The following is a 21,735-nucleotide window of genomic DNA, read 5'->3' as shown; positions in this document are numbered from 1 at the left end:
GCAGAGATAAAACGTAACGGAATCAGCGAATTTATTTAAAAATTCTCGTGCACTTATACATAGGCAGAAATGATCGTTCAGTCTAAGACGGGTATAACTACACCTGGTAATACAATCTTCGTGTACGTATACATGCACGAAATAAGACAATCTACGTGTAAACATTGATACCCATTGGATAAACAATTTAGATTTCATTCATTCGCTTCGAAATCCTCTGCCAATCTATCGCCTTTTCAGATCGACATCCGTTTATTATTTATACATTGATTATAGACGTATGAGTGTTTCCGTTTTTTGTTTTGTATGTTTTCATGCTGTATGCGCATGTGTGTGTGTGTATTTGTATATTACATAAATAAGTAATCTATCAATCAAAGCACAAGATAAAATATCGAAATACAATAAACACAACAAGGGCAAGTTTACAATAGAATTTTGAACGACAGTCGATATAAAAACAACAATCACTCGACAGCTATTATCAGTTTATTATCAAGTGCCATATTCATTCAAGCGGATCAGACATCTATGCTCTCTCGCAAAAAATGTTATCCTTCAATTTCTGTTATCTTTGTCATATTTTCTCATTGTTCTTACGCTTGTAATCAATCTCCTTTATGGGATACAATAATTTTTACTATATCTTTATGGTTAAAAAAAATACTCCCTATTTTAGCGATCGTCTCTTTTTCAAACATCCTTGAACACACTTGCCTCTCTTTTTCACTATTTGCAACGAGATAACAATATATCAACAATACAACAACAATTGTCTGTTCCACGAGAATGAAAAGGGCAATAATCTATGTATATATACCGTATTTACAATGTAGATACTTAAATTCTAAATTCATTGAATTGCGTTAAACATTTGTTTTCTGCTCCTGCTAGACTAGCATCGTCACTCATTTATTAGTCGTAAAAATCTCCAAGATTATGATCACTTGATTTTCCTTCTCGACTATCTCCACTTAAGTCATGCTACGAAGTGTAATATAAAAAACATGGAGTTCTTTATTTGTTTATTTGTGTTTAAGAAAAAGACTTGAGCAAAGCAGGGAAAGTTCCTAAATAGTCTTAATCGCAATTCTTAGGCTCCTGGTGAATTCATCGCTTTTTGGTTTTTTCAATTTCAACCACTTTGGTTGCATACAATTTTTATTAAATCATACAAATACCGTTGCTGTCCTACCATTGTTTATAAACTCCTTTTCTCATCGAATAGGAAGACCCAAATATTTCCATTTTTGGAAGTTGCAAATATCCACGATAATCCGACAATTTGCTTCACGAAACATACAACATTTGAGAAACTGTCTATCAGCTAAAAATAATATGTACATTGGCTTAATTAGATTATAAAAGATACGACAAAACAGTCGTCGTTAAAACAATGATTTGTTTTTAATGATATGGTATTCGCGCAGTCTACGAGAAGTATATAAAATCATGTTTCATAAAAACTTGAAAGAAAACAACAATTTTGGACCGAGTCCAGCTTTGCACCACCTTTTCTCATTTTCGTTTCGACAAGATATGTCCAACATCCGGCGTCTCGTGCCAACGAAAACGATACAATTTTTTCTCTGGATTCTTTTAACTTCTTTCTGCTAGAAAAAAAGATCGCGTTTCTGCAGCTGTATGGACAAAGCGATATCTCCAATGATCTATGACTATTTACAATGAAGCTTATTATCACATAGTAATTGCACGTGTCTTAATCTTAAGCGAAATTGAAAAAACATAGAAGATGTTTCGTCGAGAAGGATTGGTGATCTTGCATCATAAAAGCCAGCAGGAATCCATCTTCGTTCACTCGACTTCGTAAATTTGATTGTGTCCAGTAACAAACATGATACTCCTTTAATTTTTTACCACAATCGAATAGCAGCTACCAACGTTTGTGTAAAATCAGTTGGATTCAACGAACATTCTGAATTTTCTGTCAAAATTCATATACATATAAACAAAGATCAATCAATAATAAAATAAATTATTACAAATCTTCAATAGTCAAAAAACTGGTAATAATTATTAGCTTTTCTCACGATGATAAATCATCTTTTTTCTTAAAGATTACGTATCCATTCTGTCCAATTCTTAGTGGTTCAATATTATATGAAATAGAAAAAATGGTCAGGAATTTTTAAGAAATTTTCTAAAAAACTTTGAATGATCTTTGATGAGATTGAAATCCAAAAATGTTTCTTGTCAGATGATTGTTACTTGAACAGTGATTTCTATTTACTCCAACGAGTTTCGATAAGGAAACTTGGTCCAGGATGACCTTCTCCTCCATGGTCTTCATATTTTCGAACGTACAAAGGTGCAAAAACTAGGGTGGCTCAAGCACCGCGTAACTTCAGTATTGAGAAAGCCACGCAAGATACTTTTCAAAATTGTTTAAAACCTGCCCTAGAAGCTTTGCTAGACTAAGGATTAATCTTAAACATCGCAGTTTTCACTGGAGATCGATTTTTCAGGCCTTAAAATCTTGTCGTTCAAGTAGGTAGAGATTGATAACAAGAGAATGCAAATGAAAGAGTATTTCTCTTAGGAGGCCGAATCACGTTGATCAAGATATAAATGTCTTTGTAATCATCAATCAGCTGTGATCTCCTGCTATTATATCTGAGCTAATCAAGCTTCCTAGTGCTTGATGTATCTTTCAAGACTCCTAAAATTTCGTCATTCTCCATCGACCAACTAAAGGTCGTACAGGATAAACACAACTGTCAGCAATATTATAAAAGATCCACATTTGTGTGGTTCCATAAATCCTTGGCTCTTCAAAGTCTTTTTGCATCAGTTGGAGTTGGAAGAAATTCTATATTAAATTGTCCAAATCCTTATAGAAATTGTGGAGATGACATACATGACACTGGAGACCGCGTAGAGTTCTGAGCTAATGCGTGTCTTCTCGAAGCCCCTGGCTCTTCAACGTCGTTGTATAATTTTCAAAAGTCATAGAGGACAGAGACGAAGTTGGTGATGATCCGGAGGAGACCGCGAGCGGAATAGGGGTGGTCGCAGTTGAGCTTGGCTGCGAGCAATATCAGAAAATCCACGTGCAGTCCTCCGACGCCCTGGCCTACCTTGCTCGCTTCCGGTTCAGCTTCGCCAGCTTACGCCTCTTCAAGATCAATTGATACAGTGTATCTAAACCTTCGTGCAGGCCCTCGCCAGTTATCGCACACGCTGGTTGCACTTTTATACATGCTGTTCCTGGCATCCCTGATAATTCCAAAACTCCCAATTGCTTTTCCAATTCGCATACTTCCTTTGCACCTAAAACAATGTCTCTTCTCATCTAACAATTTCTTAATAAGCAAACTTTTAATTCGAACTTACCAGGGAGATCTTGTTTATTGGCCAGAATAAGGATGGGTACTCCAGCGTTATCAGGGCTCCTTGCTGTTCTAGTTAGCTCCATTTTGGCTTCCTCGAGACGTTCGGCGTCGCAAGAATCAACCACAAAAATTATACCATCCGTGCACCTCGTATATGATTTCCAAAGGGGCCTTAGTTTCTCCTGACCACCCACGTCCCATACGAGAAAGTTTACACCTGTCAAAAAAATACCTTGTTATTATTCTTATAATTATAGGCGTTCCAACATTCGCACGTCTTCTCGAGAGGCAGGAAGCTTATGAGCCTATTTAAAACTATCTTTCCTCAGCTATTTTTCCCCCTAAAATAGGTAATTTTTAGTTATTAAGGTTATAATTTGCTAAGTGCGTAACGCAGTGACGCGTATGACGTCACTATCGATGAAGTTGACAATAGAATACCCTAACAATGAGAAAACTACTTTGCTGATAATTACCGATAGTACTTACTCTTTATTGCAACGGTTACAGTAAAGTTTGATCTTTTGGCTCTCTTTGTATATAGTCATAATGAATATTTTACATGGAAAAATCCTAATACGGAAAACAATGGGTACAGTGAGAGTTACACATAGTCAGAAAGAACCAAAACTCCCACACTGTCCATTAAAAAAAACGTTTTGACAGCCCTCTCATCCTCAATTCAGCCTTTGCTTTTCTCTTTTGGAGAATCAAGGGGCCCAGTCCGTATAAGGAAAAGTCTGGCTCACCGAAGGAAACAACAAGAAGAGTAAAGGAACTAGAAGCAAACTTCTTTGTTTTTATTCTCAAGCTGTGCATCAAACTTGTTTATGTCTCAACAATGTCAGGATTGTCCAAATTTTTCAAAGAATCGATTTCTCATAAAAGAGTTGTAAAAGGTTTTTACCTTTGGCTTTGCCAATTCCACCACGGATTCTCTCACAGTTGAACCCGATTGTGGGAACAGTGTTGAGATATTGGTCGAACTTCAGTCGATAGAGAGCTGTAGTTTTTCCCGCGCTGTCCAGTCCCAACATGGCCACGTGCAAGGGACTACCAGTCGGAAGTGATTCTAGGAGGCCGCCACTACCCCCACTACCGCTAATACCACTCCTTCCCATCCCGGCACCCATTCCTGTAGTTTACTTCCCCCTCTTGCCTCTCTTATTTCCTCGTTTTTCTCAGATCACCGGCACCCCTAACCTATTTCCTCCGTTTACCCTGTGCTGCTGCTGACATCTGAACAAAAATTACTTTTCATTAGTCACAATCACTAAACGAATTTCTACTATTTACGTTACAGGTAAAATATTATTGGATAAAAAAAATATATACTCCAATAACAGACAGTTTATTTTAGTTCTATACTACACGAGTATAAAAACTTTGGAGTTTTAACGATTAAAGCAAACTTTTTCAGAGGGTACGCAATAAAAAACAATCAATCTGTTTCGACAATGGAGGATAAAATGGGAAATATGATTCCAGCGGAAGTTCGAAAGAATGAGGCAAAAAAGGCAAATGGATGTTCAAAAGAACCACAGTCATGAAAAAACATCTTTGAGTTTGGTTTTAAAGGAACGAGGAAGAGCAGCTGGTACATTCATGATTTATAAATATAAAAACTAGTTAAGCGCAAGTTGAATTTATTTTCTCACTAGTTATATTAATTTATGAAAATCAATAGTTTGAGATTCTATGATAATTATAACTATATTATTGAATTAATATTAGGAATCTGATAGGATTTGTTTTAGTTTAATTTTAAATTATATTGCGCTATATATTTGTTTATAGTATACTTCATCCAGTATAATTAAATTTGATAAAATTTATTTGTCAAAATTTCTCAGGGTACAGTTTAGTTCGGGGAGAGCAAGACTTCTGTTGCATGCTCGATTGAGTTTCAGAACGGGAATTATGGGATCCCCACAGTTGGCTCGCCATATACAAAAGGCATCCTCATAAAAGCTGCAGAGTTGGCCTCTTCTGATCCTCAGCCTGATGCACCTGAAGCCTAAAGCGGTTGGCCGTGGGCCGTAGATCTATAGTCGCTCTGTCATTCACTTTCATAGTATATTATAATACGATGAAACGAGGAAGCATGCTGCTCAGACGCCACAGAAATCGTGATTGATGCTCGTTCCAGCTTTGGGAACCAGTCCTCGGCAGACCTTACGATATCCTTTTGTACTAAAGTATTATCCTTGTCCCTTCGATAACAAAATACTTATATACACATATCAGCAATATTCCTGAAAGACGCCTGACATTTTTTAATAGCTTAGCAATATTGCAGAATTATTTCGACAAGTATTTTGCTATTAGGGGGAATTTCCATTTATGCTTACACTCTATTCTAACCTAGCAATTTTTTACTAACATAGTAAACTTATGCGAATAAAATAGTCATAGATTTTGCAAGAAGAATAAGTAGTGATTTCCTGCACCAATATGCGGGCCAACGATTTTCAATAAAACCAGCTTTTCTACCTTAAAGGCTTCGTTTTATAGCAAACTATGCTCGCCACGCCTCACTGAAGCTTTTTTTTATTATTCACTGCGAGCGCAGTTTTAATGGGTCTATTCTAAAAATAGCTTGTTCTCGTAAAATCCAATACATTTGGGGTGATGGTGATCATCTTTAAATCTTGCTAAAATCATCAATCGTACGAAAACTTTAACTGTAGGTGTTTCTCACGTGCTTCTCGATTTGACGGAGCAATAAAAACGTAGAAATGTATCGTTGTACGACACTCCCATAATAGGAATTTTTTAATTTCAGAAAAGAAGAATAAAAGGTTGATAGGGCTGCAAAAAGTGTACAGTAAAAAGCGAGGGAGCTAGTCGATTTCACCATTGGCCTCGAGTGTTACGGCTCTGCTGTACCGTAATGCTCGCAATCCGCCCGTAAAGTTCCGCCAGGTGGAAAGGAATTAATCCAACAGGCTATCCTGTCGAACTGGAATAGCAGACACTAGCCTCTCGTCGATCGACACGCAAATATCCGGACGAGCTAGCCGATTACTGCCCAAGATCCCAAGATCGAGAACACTGAAGGGGGCTCCCGTCAATTAGCCATGCGTGACGCCCCCAAATCGAACTAGAAGCATCGCTCCTGTTTTACCGACCGAGTAGGTAACCTGCTTTGCGTGTATACTTGTTAGACTCGATACTACACAGTACACTTGGAACAGTGTTAAACATTAAACGAGAAACTCTTTCTTTTTATTACACACGTTTCGTACACACTGCTTTTAGTCAAGTAAAAGTGGGATATCTTAAATTATAAGAGAGTTTATACATGGGGACACAAGCGGAATCGGCTGCTGGGAGGCACTGGGTCATCCTGTATCCTCCTCTCTTTCCCCACTCCCCGCCCTTATTTCTCCATTCACGCTGTTGCCAGCAAAAACATTCTCCCCCTTTTCATCCAAACTCATCTGGAGCGTGCTCATCTTTTCCGCCTCGCTGTATTTTCTGCTTACAGTACTCTTTATGTTTATTCCACCCTTGAAACTTCATTTATCGCCATTTTATATCCTCTTCCCAACGTTACAGTAGCTCTCTCTTTCTCTCTCTCTCTCTCTCTCTCTCAGTTTAACTAAACCTCACTTCTCCATGCTAAACATGCCGACGTCGTATAATCAACGTTCTTGTTTACAGGTCTGCTTGGCGTGTTTTAAGTACTGTTTGCTGGCTCCTCGATCTCCCAATAAATATAATTCTTGAACTTACCTATTTTTCGCTGGACGATCGTTTATTTTGTCAAGTTTCTCGCACCTTTCGTATACCTGTGGAAGAACCTGCTCCTCTCAGGTAACTCAGTTTCTTTGAATTTATTTTCCTATCTTCCTATCTCTTTCTAGCTGTTTCCATGCTTGTAAAAGGGAGGTGGTGGAGAGGTTAGGATGGCAGAAGGATGAGAGAGAGGGGGTAGAGTTACCATACACATCTCGATTGTGAGAAAACGAAACATGAGAATACTGTCTGTGATCTTCTTGTCTCTCTCTTACCAACACACGAAGATAAACACGTGCGTATCCTTCCCACTCGTCTCTCTCTCTCTCTCTCTCTCTCTCTCTCTCTCTCTCTCTCTCTTTCTCTCTCTTTCTCTCTCTCTTTCTCTCAGACCAAGAAGACTTGCTTTCTCACTCGCTTTATAATCCGTTTCTCTCTGTCTTTAGCTTACATCAGCGATTTGTCCTGGGCAGCGTCTGTTAGCTATATTGTAGCGGTCCAGCAAGAACGGCAATGGAAACAGTTATGCTCAGGCAGCTCAGACATCCCACCACCCCACCATCAACTACCATCATGATCGTCTTCTCTCCTTTAGCAGTTCAGCTTTTCCTCTCAGCATTCAAGGCATCGTTGTCTCCTTCATCCCCCCTACCCTCTCTCCTTCGCCAATCACCTTCCTAACCGGATTGCCAACTCCTGTGTTTTCCGTTCGTTCATTCATTCGCTCGCAAACCGCTACTAAAGGTTACTACTTATTTTTCCAATAGCCCTAAGCTACAACTTACGCAATTACCCCATTGGAACTCAGACTCAACCTACTTTTCACGTTCATCTCACGCATTCCGATCTGGGAATTAATATTACCTGTATCTGACTGTATAATAACCTCGAATTAGGTCAGGAACACCAACAGAATTTCTATGCAATTTATCGATTATTTTTTTTTACTCTTTTTTTTACAGTAGTCATTTATGATATTAGTTAATTGGAGTTTTTTTTGTAGGATGACGAATTGGATGTACACGTGATGGAGAAATATTAGACAGTTATAAAAATTGGAATCGTTGAATTACTGAATGTGCTAAAAGCCAATTACAGTTGAACCGTGAAACAATTTACGTGTATCGAGTAGAGTGGCTGTCATTGATTGGTTCGCTAATATTCAACCGAAGGCTAATCTACAGACATCTCTGATTGTTACTTGTCACTCGTTGCTGCTTACAAGATTTATGTTCTAAGGCTTACAATGCTTCTATTATTGCATTCATGATACCCATTATTGGGACTTTGAACCAATACGACGCGCAGCATACAATATACACGCATTCGTAATTTCGTAATTATTTAATTGGATAGTTAACAAAGAAACAACAATTTTAATTTCAGTCTTCTAATCCTGAAGCATCACAAAAGAAGGTTTTCTCTTTACACAGTAGAAATATCTGAGAATTTCCATATAAGAAAAAAGTAGCTCTACATATTCACAGTTGCAAAAACGTTCTAATGTGTTAAATTAAGTTGGGGGGAATGTTACATAGATATTTCTGACACTACACATGCTACATGGAACGTAAGAATATTTCAAGGTCGAGCAAGTGATAACAAGATGAATAATTAAAATTTTCAAAAGTATCAGCAAGGGACTTTTTTGCTCTTTCCACACTCAGAGACTGGGATTTTCCTGGCTAACAGGAATGAACGTAAGTATATTTTGAGGTTATGCACGGATCCGAAGAGATGCCTCGCAGAGGTACCTGTGCGCTCACACGCGTGCAAAAGTAGGTAAATCAAATTTAGCTGTGCGGCCCAGAGGAAATGCGGACGGAGAAATCTGGTGCTGTAGGTCGTCCTCATAAACATAAACTCATATAATGATCGTTAGGAGAAGGCGATCGCGCCAATCCAATCGATCTTGGCGACAGGTGTATTGTGAAAGGGAGGAAAGAAACCTATCAGTACCAGCATGACGGAGTACTTTTATCAACACGAAAATAACCCCGAGGCATTGCTTCATCATTCACGCAGCTCCTACATGTATACGAAAATCTAGCTCTGCCTGAATCTAATCTTAAAACTGAGACTTAACCTAAAAATTTGAAATAATTAATTTTGTTGTATAACTTTTAGGTTGGGTTAGACTGAAACGGATCGATCAGTGGTTAATGGTAAATTACGAGTGATAAATCTGAAGGAAAGAAATAATTCCGTTAAAAGGTGGATCTACCGGTGATCTAACGGTAAGACCGACCCAAAGATAAGCTGGTCTGGTGGTCGTTCAACGTCCATAGAGCGTCAGGATTGGTCAGTACAGCTTAAGCTTGAATCACTCGCCGGGCTTGGCTACACATAACCCACCAAAGACTCGAGGGATCCTGTCGTTGTCATTTTTTCTTCATTTTTCCAATCCGATGGGTCAGAATGCACTTATCGTTACTCTACTAAAGTCTTCCTCGACTAAATTTTCTATAAAACCTCCCCACTGATCCTCTCTTTGACAGCACCTGTCCTTTGAATTCGAATTCTCATGGGTGAACCTGTTCCGAGACCAAGCCCGATACAACATCCAGATAACACTGCAGGTTGGTTAAAAAAAACTTTTGTTCTATTATGTAAGCTTGGCACAACACAATTCTAGTTGATAATTCATCATTGTAATGGAAAATGTTCGTGTATTAAAATATGCCTTAGAATAAGTCAGTAAGACAAAAAATAGCAAATTCAATGCAGAAAACTGTTTTTAGGTTACGATACGCTTATCGAGCGTGCCAGTTTCAGGAATTCGCTATTATTGTTTATCGGTCCCGCTCCAATGGACCTGGCAAGGACATTCCACTTGCAGAAACCGTATTAAGCACAAAAGCACCACTGTAGGATAATTCGACTAAGCGAGGGTACAACAGTGGTAATCGGTAGAGCGTTGAATAAAATAGTGGGCGTAGACGATTCTCTCTAACCATAATATTTTATTCATGGTGAACGTAGCAATCATACGAAATGTGTTTCGTGCCGAACGATTTTACGAGACCCTATCCTATCTTCCAATTTGCTATTCTAGCACGGTTATGGCCATTGCCACCGGAACCAAATCAATTCACCATGCTTTTTCAGACCGGATCAAAACTATCGCTTATGACCGGACACTATTTCAATTATGTAATTCGACGATTTATTTATAGAAACACGTCAGGTACGTTAACTTAATAGCTACCGGATCATGTACTATATTGCAGTTGTGTAGAAACTCTACTGTTTTTTTTTTCTTTTCGTTGTTTAGATTTATAAATCAATATTTATATTGAGATATTATTGTATAAATAATATAAGAACCCTCAAGTTGTCTGTCAAGAGTTATCATGCATAATGGAATCAATTTTCATGCAAAGAAAATTATTTTCGTCACGATGACCCAATGCTTTTTCCAAGTAGCGATGCATCCTGGCTTGCATTCGGTTCGGAATACAATCTACAGCGTCGAAGATGGGTCGGCATGCGAACTCGGCTCAAATTGCATAAAGCTTACAAGTCTTCTCTGTTGGAACGGAGTCGTTATCAATAGTGCTGCATCGAAGGTACTCTTATTTCACGCAGAAATAATTTTATCTTGACCACTGTTCTTTCTGCAACCATCATAAAGCTGCAGTGTGTACGACCAACGTAAAATAGTGTTGTAATAATGACACATTATACACAAATCGGTGTAACACTGCAATATATAGTCTAAAAAATCTATTTCATACACTATGAAGATATATATATTTGCTTCGTGTGTGCCAATACAAACATAATGAAACGAGAAGGAGTAATTGTATACATATACAGAAATAGTTTACCCAAAGAGACGAAAAACTGATGGATGAAGATGACAACACGAGGTATCCGCTATATTTGGGTAAAACGTAATATTTAATTATAACATTTAATAATAAAAATATTAATTAATAAACTTTTTACATTTTTCTAGATTCCAATCCAAGGCAGATTTGATTTTAATCAATACTCAAAAGTTCTCCTACAAGGAACGCGGAATTGGAAACTGAATAATGAAGATTCAAGCCATTTCAGGATACAAAGTCTATCCTGCAGAAGGAAAGTTTTGGGTTGAAAATTTTCCCAAGCAAGACGGTAGCAATTGCCGGGGATTTCTAGTGAAACACTCGCGTTAAAATCCGGGCAGCTGGGAGTCCGGCTATTTTAGTTCCCCCATTCGTGTTACGATCTTATCTAAACCGTTCCAATGGGTTGGAGGGTTTGAGCACCAATCGCACGCGATACGCCATTTTTCCCTTCCATGCACTGTGTGTCAGAACACGTTTTATTCCACACTGTTACTATAATTTTTACTTTTCATCTACCACCAGCTTACGACCCTTTCCAAATAAAAATAAACAACCCAAGCAACTGTACTTTGCGTTTCAAAATGATTATTACTTGAAACATTAAAAAGAATTCCCAGTTGTTTATATAAAAATACGGAGAATAACGCTGATAGGCTGATTAAACCTAGAAACATAATAGGTGCTACCGAACAATGGAAAGAATTCGTTGGATTCATTGTGTACGTTGAAGGGAAGTAAACAGAGTGGCAGAGCATAACAAACAAAAAACTGACGCACACGTACAATAGCATAAAGAGGCATGGTTTTGGTTTGTCTAGTAGTTTGTTGTTGGCCACCAGGGCTCTTCGAATCTTGTGGCTATTAGTAACGACTAATCGGTTAGGGGGGCAATTCATAAGAAACCAGGACCAAAGGCCGATCGCGTAGCGAGATTGTCGCGCGTGCATTCAACGTCAACGAAAACCGTGGAAGCTGAACTGGAAACTTTCTCTCCTTTGTTCAACTTTACGGGCGCGTGCGGCCGCTCGTCGGCCCGTAGTAATTCGGTTATTAGCATATCTGTCCGTGAATTGCTCTCATTACCCGCACGTCCCATCACAAAACCTCCAACCATGCTACATGGTCCATTGTTCCTTTCTGCTTTGTTTCCTAGAAAGCCAACCGTTTTCACTACTAATACCACAAATGCAGAAACTAACAACGAGCAACAATCGGACGTACCGAAATCCGATAACCTCTTATCAGTTCCAGTATTAATCGAGGAATGTAAAGAAACTACCTTCGAAGGTCTCAATTAGACGACATAAGATTTTAAATAGATCTTGTTACATGTCTCAATTTCATCTAATTATTAGCATTCAACTGTATTATTATTTTACTGTTCTGTAATTAAGAATATGTGTTATAAAAAGAGTTTTGTAAAGAAAATGAAATTTTTTAATAATGAAAATTTCATTTTGAAATACTCATCTGTGATTATCAAGGTTCTTTGGAAAGGTATGTAATTTTCATAATTCCTACTTGGATACGTTTCAAATCATTCGAATCCTTCTTCTTTTAACAACTTTTGGCAGAGGTTCTCATGACGGTTTTAAAAAGTTCCGAATTTGTTGAATTCTAATGAATTTAAACAAGGTGATTTTGATTGAAATTATTCAAATGAACGGAAAGCATGTCACAGTAATAAAATGTAACTGGTCTTTTTTTAAACAAGACGACTCTTTGTCTGGTAAGAGGAACGTGACTGCTGCGTCGTTCCTGATTGACATGCACAAGACGTTTTCCACGCGGCCAATAGTGCGCGCTGCGTGTTCGTCTTGGGTGAATTCTGCGTTGAGTTAAACTATACCCTGAGGAAAGTGTGGTAAGAAAATCTTTTACCTTTTCAAAGTCATTCATCAATCTCTCGGTAAAAAGCGTTTAAATAACTCGTTAAATATTTTAACTAAAAACCCATGGAACATTGGCGTTTACGAGTCAAGTATCCAAGCATGAAAACTGTAGATATAAATCACCAATTTACCAATTGGCTGATAAGCCTCAGGCTGTTACGCTATAACAGAGGAAAACTCGTTCTTTCCCAGAAGTGTGAGAAAAGATTGATAAAAATCTGTCGAGCGACCGTAAAGAATTTTCCAAGAAGCAGAAATTACACCAAACTCGACTTCTTATCTCCAATCGTAACGAACCTTTTTCTTCAAGCATTCCATATACTCTTGACTTTCATCCTGGAGACAATTATCTCGAATTCGCTTGCTTCTTCAGCATTGCTGCTAATTCCCAACTACACTTTCCATTTCCATTGGTATAGATCGTTGCAAAAAAATTCTCACATAATTTCTGGTTTATAGCAGAGGTAAGACAATCTCTCTGTGCGATCAGTGTTTTTCTTCCAAGTATGGAACCAGTCGTTGGTGATTAACTCTGCGTGTAATTGATGAATGGACGGACCAGTATGGAATAAGAATTAGGAAAATTAAATCTTCCTGCTATTCCAACTTTACAATGGTGTCCTTTGTGCAGCACGCACGTTATAAGCCAATCCTTAAGGTACATATATATACATATGTATATATATAGTAAATGATGAAAAACCCGCACGTAAAAAATTCACCAGATCCACGTAGATCGTTTACGTCGAATATCTATCACTTCTTCGGCGCAGTTTTAAAGCTTTCCATCGTACAATGCACAGTCCCACCCGCTTGAGTTTTTTTTAGAAAGTCTTTGTGCGTGATTTTGAAACGCGAGGGTTTTTCGGCCACAACAAAGCAAGATTGCTCAGTAACGGGGAGTACTTGCGACACTTGCAGCCAGTTTCTGAAATTCAAAACACTAGTGGGACTCGTCGGCGTGCCTCGCCAAATAAAGCTTCATTATTTACTGGTGTGTGTATGCCACTATCCAACAAGAGAAAAATATGAGGAAGAATCTGTCTACTCGTTCCGCAATTTTCAGAGGTTTCTACGGTTCGGCAACTTGGTGTGAAATATTATTTTGTAATTTGATACAGGCTCTCGTCAACTCTTTCTTCAAGATAACCATATATTTGACCTTGGGAGAGTACTTATGACTCTCGCAGTTATGCCTGAAATTTAAGATACTGATAAAATTCGTCGGAGAGCCTCGTTAAATAAATCTTCGCTATTTACGAGTGTTTGAGCCAACACTCTATAAAATACAAAAATTAAACAAGAATCCATATACCGTTTGCAATTTCTGGGCATTTCCAAAGTCAACGAAATCTAATCCGACAATTTGACATATCCTCGTGAAGCCATCCTCTTCATGCCAACCACATTTAACCTCGCGTAAGAGTGCTTATGACACTTGCAGCCAGTGTCTGAAATTCAAAACACTAGTGGGACTCGTCAGCGAGCCTCGACAAATAAAGCTCCATTATTTACGAGTGTGCATCATGCTACCTAAAAAAAAAAAGAATCCGTCTCGTCGCGCTACAATTTCAAGAAGATTCCAAAGTTCGACGACTTCGCAAAATCTAATTTGGCAGACCCTCCCGAAGACCCTCTATACTCGACAACTATATAGTTAACCTTGCAGTAGGGGGGGGGGGGGGGGCAGAAGAATTTTAACCTATATAATCTCGCAGAAACTTTCCATTTATCATCCTCAGTGCGTCTGCCAATTAAGCAAGTTGAAAGTGTTTACGAGTCATCGGGTATTCGCGCATACGAAATGCGGGATGATTGGTCGGTGATTCGGAGAGTATTTTATTGGTTGGATAAAGGGTCATTGTACATTGACGTGTTCCGGTCGGAGCAAGCGACGCGCCGCACCAATTGAAAGGGCTCGAAGGGCGTACAAAGTTCGACGACTCCAGCCTGCTCTAATTCCAGTGATTTTAATCGTCGAAACTCGTCCGCGCGACGACCAGAACCATAAAATACTACGCGCTATAAAAGAGGAATGTTTATTTTGTTATTTATGTGACTTGTGTGTGTGTGTTGAGGAAAAGAAGGAAATTTAGCTCCAACTGCGTAAACAGAACTCCCCCCCCCTCCCTCTTCCTCTTCTCTTCAACACTGTGGATGGACTCTCCTTTAAAAATTTGCAATTACTGCTCCCCTTTGTTCGCCACACCTTTCTTAATTAACAATTACACTCGCTACTGTTATAATTCAGCTCAAAGCTTTCGCGTACACCTCGTTACTTGGAAAATTGTGTAACACACACACACACACCTTGGAACAATTTAATCCATAGCGTAACGAGATTCCCGGATTCTCAGTTAGTCTTGGTAAGACAGTTTTAATGTGTCATTGGCTCGTTTAAGAGACGATTCGTGTACGTTACTGACACTAACGAGGTCTAGTTTGGATTTTACTCTTTCCCTCGCAATATAAACATTTTTTTGATAAGAATTTTAATTACCTTTGGCTCTCAAAGGCTCTTAAGATGATTCCATAGCTTTCGCAGAGTTAGTAAATTTATGTTTTTGTTAAAATTTTATAACAGACACACACTAACATACATTGGAATAATTTAATGCAATAGCATAACGAGATCCTCAGATTGTCAGCTGATTTTGATAGGACAGTTTTAATGTGTCATTGGTCCAATTTCGAAACAATTCGTGTACGTCACTAACACTAACCAACTTCACTTTGAACTCTACTCTCTCTCTCTCTCTCTCTCTCTCGCAATAAGTACTTCCTTAACAAGGATTATAATTACCATTGGCTCTCAAAGACCCCCAAGCTGATTCCACACAGCTTTCGCCGAACCAGTGGCTCTATACACACAAAATCTACGTTTTTATTATAGCTACAGCTTATTCTATTCCCATTTAACCCTCTCATCCGTAAAATTAATTCCACAACTTTAAAAGAAGAATTCGCAATTTTGCAGGAAAAATTTTCCACCGCCTGAAAATGGCGGGAGAGACGACCGAGTTGAATAAAGTGTTTCCAACTAATTCATAGAGAATTTTGCTCATTTCCATCGAGTCAGTAAAATCTCCACCCTAGAGACTTTAAGAGTGCCATAATTAAACGTATTAAAACGACGCTTTATCAGGGGGTTTGTTCCATACTCTCAGAGCTAAATACGGAAGTAATTACGAGCCTGGCTATTCATCCGTTATTCAATAACAAAGCAAAATGATTTTCTTAACGAGCGCACCTTTGACCGCGACTCATTCGATGAAAGATCGCGTTAAGAGAATTTTTGTCCAAGGAACATTCGTGTTTGTGTGAAGTTTGCTCAGCGACAGCTTGAAATATCAAGACTTACATATATATATATATATATATATATATATATAATTATTTACGTGTCTAAAAAATAATTAAAGAAAATACAGTAGGATACATTGCAGAAATGGCAAAAAAACTATTTAATTGCGAAATTAAAGCAGAAGAAAGAAATTGATGATTGGAAGCAACGCAATGTGGCTGGAGTTGAGTTGGAGGAGCTGGTGAATGGTGCAAGACTTTGCGAATGGTTTCTATGAGCCTGTTGCCCCGGCCGCTGGTGGTATCGACTCCGTTAAACGCGCATGCGCACTTCAACGTGTTTGGCCCCCTCGCAACAACCACCGCGACATCCTCGCTCGCTGTCGTCAGGTCGACGACTAGCTGTCAGAGTTTGACACATTGTCAAAACTACCCTTTTCATACGTTTATAGTATATCCGCATGGAATCATCAAACCTCGCTTCTTATTTCTAAATATTTATCGATCATGCTTGTTGAAGAAGGAACGTCTTTAAAGCAGAAATTTCATGTTAATTCGCATATAAATTTACAAAACACCTGCATTCCTCGCTGTCGTCAGGTAGACGACCATCAGACTTTGACACATTGCAAAAACTACCCTCTGGATTCCTCTATCCATCCATCGAATCATTAAACCTCGCTCTCCATTTATAGATCGCACACTTGTACAAAAACGAACGTCTGTAAATCAGAAACACGTTTGTCAGAAATTTCATGCTAATTCGCGCACGGAGATTCGCAAAACACTCGCGGTTCGTGTACGAAAAGGTTAAATGCCACGATAATTCTGTTATGCAAGCTGGAGCAATGAGAACTATGAGCGTTATAATATAATTTATGTAAATTTGGCTTTCATCTTTAGCGCTGGATTTATATGCTTCCTTATGACTTGCAGGAAACTAAATTATAAAGGAGATAAACCATTTCACAGGCGTCGTATATATATATATATATGTATATATATTTGCTGGTCAAACTATCGAACACTCTTTAGTTACGATGTATATCTCTGATTTTTCAGCAACGTGGAATAGGAATGACTTCTCACGCTTATTTGCAGCCTTAATCCTGGTTAATCGAGGATCAAGTGCTTTTCTCAGTGGTATTAACTGTTGGAAACGCGATACTTTCGTGTAATATAACGTGCTGCGGCCTTTACGTTCGGTCAGTCGAGTGGAATAATGTTGTACTTTTGTGCGAGACTCTGTCTCTCAAATGTGTCAATTATGATCGATCAATGGATAGGAAAGTCGAGTTGGTCTTGGAAAGGTAACGAGTCTCCAAGGAACAACTGGATTTTTAGTGTTAAAAAGTGAAAACTACGCGGCTCTGGTAAGGAGGGGCCTGCTGGAACTATAGAATCCAAGTTCAAAAGTGAAAACTAGTCTGGTCGGGAATTACGATCGGAACGGAAGAGTGAAATTTATCTTTGGTAGGAAATAAAGCGGAAGTGAACAAGCGATGTACAAGAAGAGGATCATCGGTACGAATGTCCATTCGGTGTCCTAATAAGAGTGTTTAGAGGAATTCTGGTATTCCGACCACGGAACAAGAGTGAAATTTATATTTTAGGCAAGAAATGAAGCGGAAGTGAATAAGCGATATACAAGAAGAGGATCATCGGTGCGAATGTCCGATCGATGTCCTAACAAGAGTGATTACAGGAATAGAAGTATGCGATATAGCAGTCAAGAGAACTAATGGGTTTCCTTTAGTAGATTCCATGTTTGAAACGCGTCAATTACGGCTGATCAATGTATACAGAAATTGTTACGTTCCGTCAGCTGATGTAGTTCTATATATATGTGTGTATATACTACACGCACTACGTCTGCTGACCGTCTCCGATCAATTTCTCTCATTCCGATTAATCAATCCACCCTTATTAGGAAGATAGGACGCTAATAATTGTTGAAACACGCTAAAAAACCTTCCATTGCCACTTTAAGGTCTCATCTTTCTATATACATATATATATAGTATACATACTCGAGGCTTTTCTATCTTAGCCATTTCAATTACACATTTTGATTACTCCTTGATTAACTCTATATCATCAGAAACTACTTTCTCCTCTTGCAATTAATCATCTTGGCAAATAGAAATTAGAAGGAGCTTAATTGTTCAAATTAACTTAATCCAAAACACCTTTGGACCGTTACAGAACATTAATTCCACTTTTTAGGACGGATGCTGAAATTTCAGAAACTCTCCTGCTTCTTCGGCCTGATAGAAAGTCAATGCGAAACTTTGCTAAATTTATTATTCGACGTATTTGGCACTCCTTAATTTGGTACTTTCCAATTTGCCTTCTTTCTCCAACTGGAAGAAAAATGAAGAAGTTAAAAAAAAGAAACGTGACACATATTATATTGGAAAAGTTTTAGTATTATGTGCATACACGGTTTCGTTTCGGAGAAAGTGTGACTTGGATTAATTAGCGCTTCTTTTCGCAGAACAGTGCGCTTTTTCTTTGGAGAGCGTCCCTTTATCGCGTTTCACAGGTTGAGACTCGCTGGGAAGCGCGACGATAGCGTTCCTTCGACTCGACTCTCAATTACTTGTAGCGTTAGCCGTGTACTGTGATCGAAGAGCAGCTAGACGAGCGTGTATGCGAATAAGTAAATCGCACGCATCAAAGGATAATAAAGTATTTTGTATCCGACTGCTACTTCTCAAAACTAACTGGAATAAGTTGGTCAAAATAACAATCGAAATTGAGTGTACTGGTGGAAAGAAACAACGTCGAGACAACTCGGTGTTGTTATTGATAAATAAGTGGATGCTGTGAGCCAGAAGTATATACAAAGAGACAATGAATCCGTTTCTCGACTTAAAAAGACACAAACTTTATTTACTTTTTTTTTGCATTACTGGAAATGAAAGAAAACACGTAGACGGATGTTTGACTAAAATTACAGCTGATTAAAAAATAATAACAACAGATTCTGAGAGAGCATAGTCGAAAACCATAAAAACATATGAGACAGAAAAAGTCGTCGATGTTTTCCAATATTTCCAGTAATGCAAAGAAAGAAGATGAATTTTTTGTTGCTTTGGGTCGAAAGGGGTTAAAAAATTAAGTCACGTAAAATTTGTAGGCCTTTGCTCGTATACAAAGAAACTAATGTAGTCTACTTCTTGAGTTTAAAGTGTCCGATATAAATAGATGAGCGTGCATTGCTTATCGGACTCTGGGACACAGAAAAGAAATATTTACATTGAGATATTGTAGCTGTCTCTCATTCTTTCTAGGAATTTTATTTTTCACTAACAGTACTGCAGTCGTGCACTTGTCAAGCACCGCTAATACCACTATTAACACTTATCTCTATAACATTCTAAGACTAATAAATTTATCGGATTTAATCTAATCGAGCCCGTATTTCCGTTTGAATAGATGTGATAGATACGTATTGCATAAGTAAACACTATCTGAAATTACACAGGAACTATCTCGTTTCTTCATTCTCTTATGTTTCTGCAGTTTAATTCAAAGTAAGTTTCAAACTGATGTTGATATCTGGTCTTAATGAAGCTATTCATGGGCTATTTATTTTGGTAATACTTTTCATATCACTTGAATTTAAATTATTAAATTCAAGCTCATTACACAAATTATTGATGTTAAATGCGATATATTGCGCGAATTTCCTAGATTATACTCAACTCATTAAACGTGGAATATTTTATAGGTTTAATCAATCTGATTAAATAATTCTAAATGAACTACAAAGTGTAACTTTAATTAACACTTTGGACCTGATTTGACTTTTCTTAATTCTCTCTCATAAGTTGACGAGTTTTATTTAACACGGATTTTATCACTTAAAGTATAAACAGCAGCGGCTGGCGACAGCTGAGAACCCAGACATATACTTTTTATTCTATTTTTATCATTCGATGCACTCAAAAAATATTAATTTCATTACGTTGTCAATTTTGGAATATTCTTATGAAAACCATAATGTAACGTTGAATTTAGAATAAAATTGAAAATTTACTAAGCTGACCAACGAACTGTAAACACTCTTTGAGAATGTACTCTCATAAAAGTGATTTATTGGTACCGGAAATTTGATTGCCAATTGAGATATGTATCCACTAATATATAACTATCCTCTTGGTTTAGCTCTTAACTTATTTTCAGAAATTCATTTTTTGATATTTTAATAATGAAGTCACATAATTTTAAAATCCTATTTACTACACGCGACTTTACTTATAATTATCTGATTTTTTAATATTACGGGAAGTAATTTTGTATTTATTAGTAAAAATATTTAAAAATATTTATTAATATTCCTTCGCAGTGACGTTTATAAATTTGTATATTACAAATTGTGAAATATAATATCCAGCATGCATAATCGTTTTTATCATGGTTTGGTAATGATATACTTTAACTGTCATTGTCGACGAGCTTAGGAAGATCAAATATGAGACCAATCAAAGATCGGATGACAAAATACACAGTGGAGCATAGAAAAGAGAGCGCAATAACCTTGATTAGTTACGCTGTACTCAAATAACTGTTACTAACAACTGCCCGTAGCTCTTGTGCTTGCCTCATAAAATTCTCCCGTAAATTGAATCATGTACCCAGTGAACTTTACGCATTCAAACTTTCCCGAATTTCCACGAATATTTTCTTCCACACAGATTTCATCCACCCGGAGTAACAAAAGATATCAGATAACTCTTCGTTCACAACTTCCGAATACCCTCAAAATTTATTTGCTTCATTTTTGTAATTAATCATGGCTCTAAAAGTAGGATAAGCAATATTATCTTATATTAGAATAGATTTTTTAATCGCAAAATCAAACAATGAAGAAAAAAGGAAAAGCTGAAAGGGTAAGATTTAAGAAGCAGTGAAGCTTGGAGGCAGGAACAGTTAGGTATTCGTCAAATTCCTGCACGCAAGCCTTCTGACATAATCGTACTCACCATATTTCACACGCAAAACTAATCCAAATCCTTCCAAAGGCACTGGAATTATTTCTTCGACCACAAATAGTTTTTCTTGTCACTTGTCGCGAGAATTCACAAAATTGGCTGGTCAGCTATCGATTGGTCGGATTTTTGCTATTTTGATAACTCAAGATGCCACGATTCGTCAAAATCATGAGAGGATAACAAGTATTGAGTATCAATGATCACATCAGTTCCGCGGATGAAAGGAAAAACATCAAGGGTTTAATAAAATGAGCGAAAGAGATAAACTGGCATACTTGGCCCTACCTCGTCTACGACCAAGCATAGCTGACGCTAGAACGTGGACTGTGGTTGACTGACTGACTCTCGGTGAATCCGTGAATACTCCATCCAACCGAGAGTGTGCTGCTAGACTGGTGGAGACACTGGAGATTGGACTGACTGGAGACTAGTATAGCTGGAAATAGTGGAAATGCGCTCCATGATTCCCACAGTCGGATTAGTCAGTGTTTACATAAACTCGATTTCCACAGCTGCACGCTTTAACCTCTAATTTACCAACGTCAGTCCGCGCTTCCTTGCTTTACCACCAGGTGTGGAAGGTGTTAAGTCGATAAAGTAAATCAGACAT

At 37.9% G+C, this 21,735-nt stretch overlaps 1 protein-coding gene and 1 long non-coding RNA gene across 6 annotated transcripts; one reads left to right on the top strand and one right to left on the bottom strand.

The window, feature by feature from the left end:
- Positions 1-7: 7 nt before the first annotated feature.
- On the bottom strand, positions 8-21,628 carry Arl4 (ADP ribosylation factor-like 4). Of its 2 annotated transcripts, none has more exons than XM_066741819.1 (4): positions 21,117-21,628; positions 4,261-4,592; positions 3,355-3,570; positions 8-3,291 (listed from the first exon to the last, which is right to left on the bottom strand). In XM_066741819.1, the coding sequence occupies exons 2-4, from the start codon at positions 4,484-4,486 to the stop codon at positions 3,095-3,097; spliced, it is 639 nt and encodes a 212-aa protein (XP_066597916.1). In that variant the 5' UTR covers positions 4,487-4,592; positions 21,117-21,628; the 3' UTR covers positions 8-3,094. The 2 variants fall into 2 exon arrangements, with proteins under 2 accessions (XP_066597916.1, XP_066597917.1); XM_066741820.1 differs by having other exon boundaries at positions 21,411-21,628.
- On the top strand, positions 5,126-12,267 carry LOC136782062 (uncharacterized). 4 transcript variants are annotated; one of them, XR_010824059.1, is made up of 8 exons: positions 5,126-6,487; positions 7,020-7,172; positions 7,541-7,990; positions 8,098-9,128; positions 9,222-9,673; positions 9,836-10,281; positions 10,369-10,983; positions 11,056-12,267. It is a non-coding gene; the product is annotated as an uncharacterized lncRNA (long non-coding RNA). The 4 variants fall into 4 exon arrangements; XR_010824060.1 differs by having other exon boundaries at positions 5,532-5,543; positions 6,139-7,172; XR_010824061.1 differs by having other exon boundaries at positions 5,126-7,172; positions 10,369-10,966.
- Positions 21,629-21,735: the final 107 nt, after the last annotated feature.

This window comes from Prorops nasuta, unplaced genomic scaffold (assembly GCF_024137725.1).
Source record: "Prorops nasuta isolate Cenicafe-Biocafe unplaced genomic scaffold, Cenicafe_Pnas_1.2 PNAS00025, whole genome shotgun sequence".
NCBI classification, from domain to species: Eukaryota; Metazoa; Arthropoda; class Insecta; order Hymenoptera; family Bethylidae; genus Prorops; species Prorops nasuta.
Note: the sequence above shows the minus strand (reverse complement) of the source record. Positions and strands in the feature narration are given on the sequence as shown.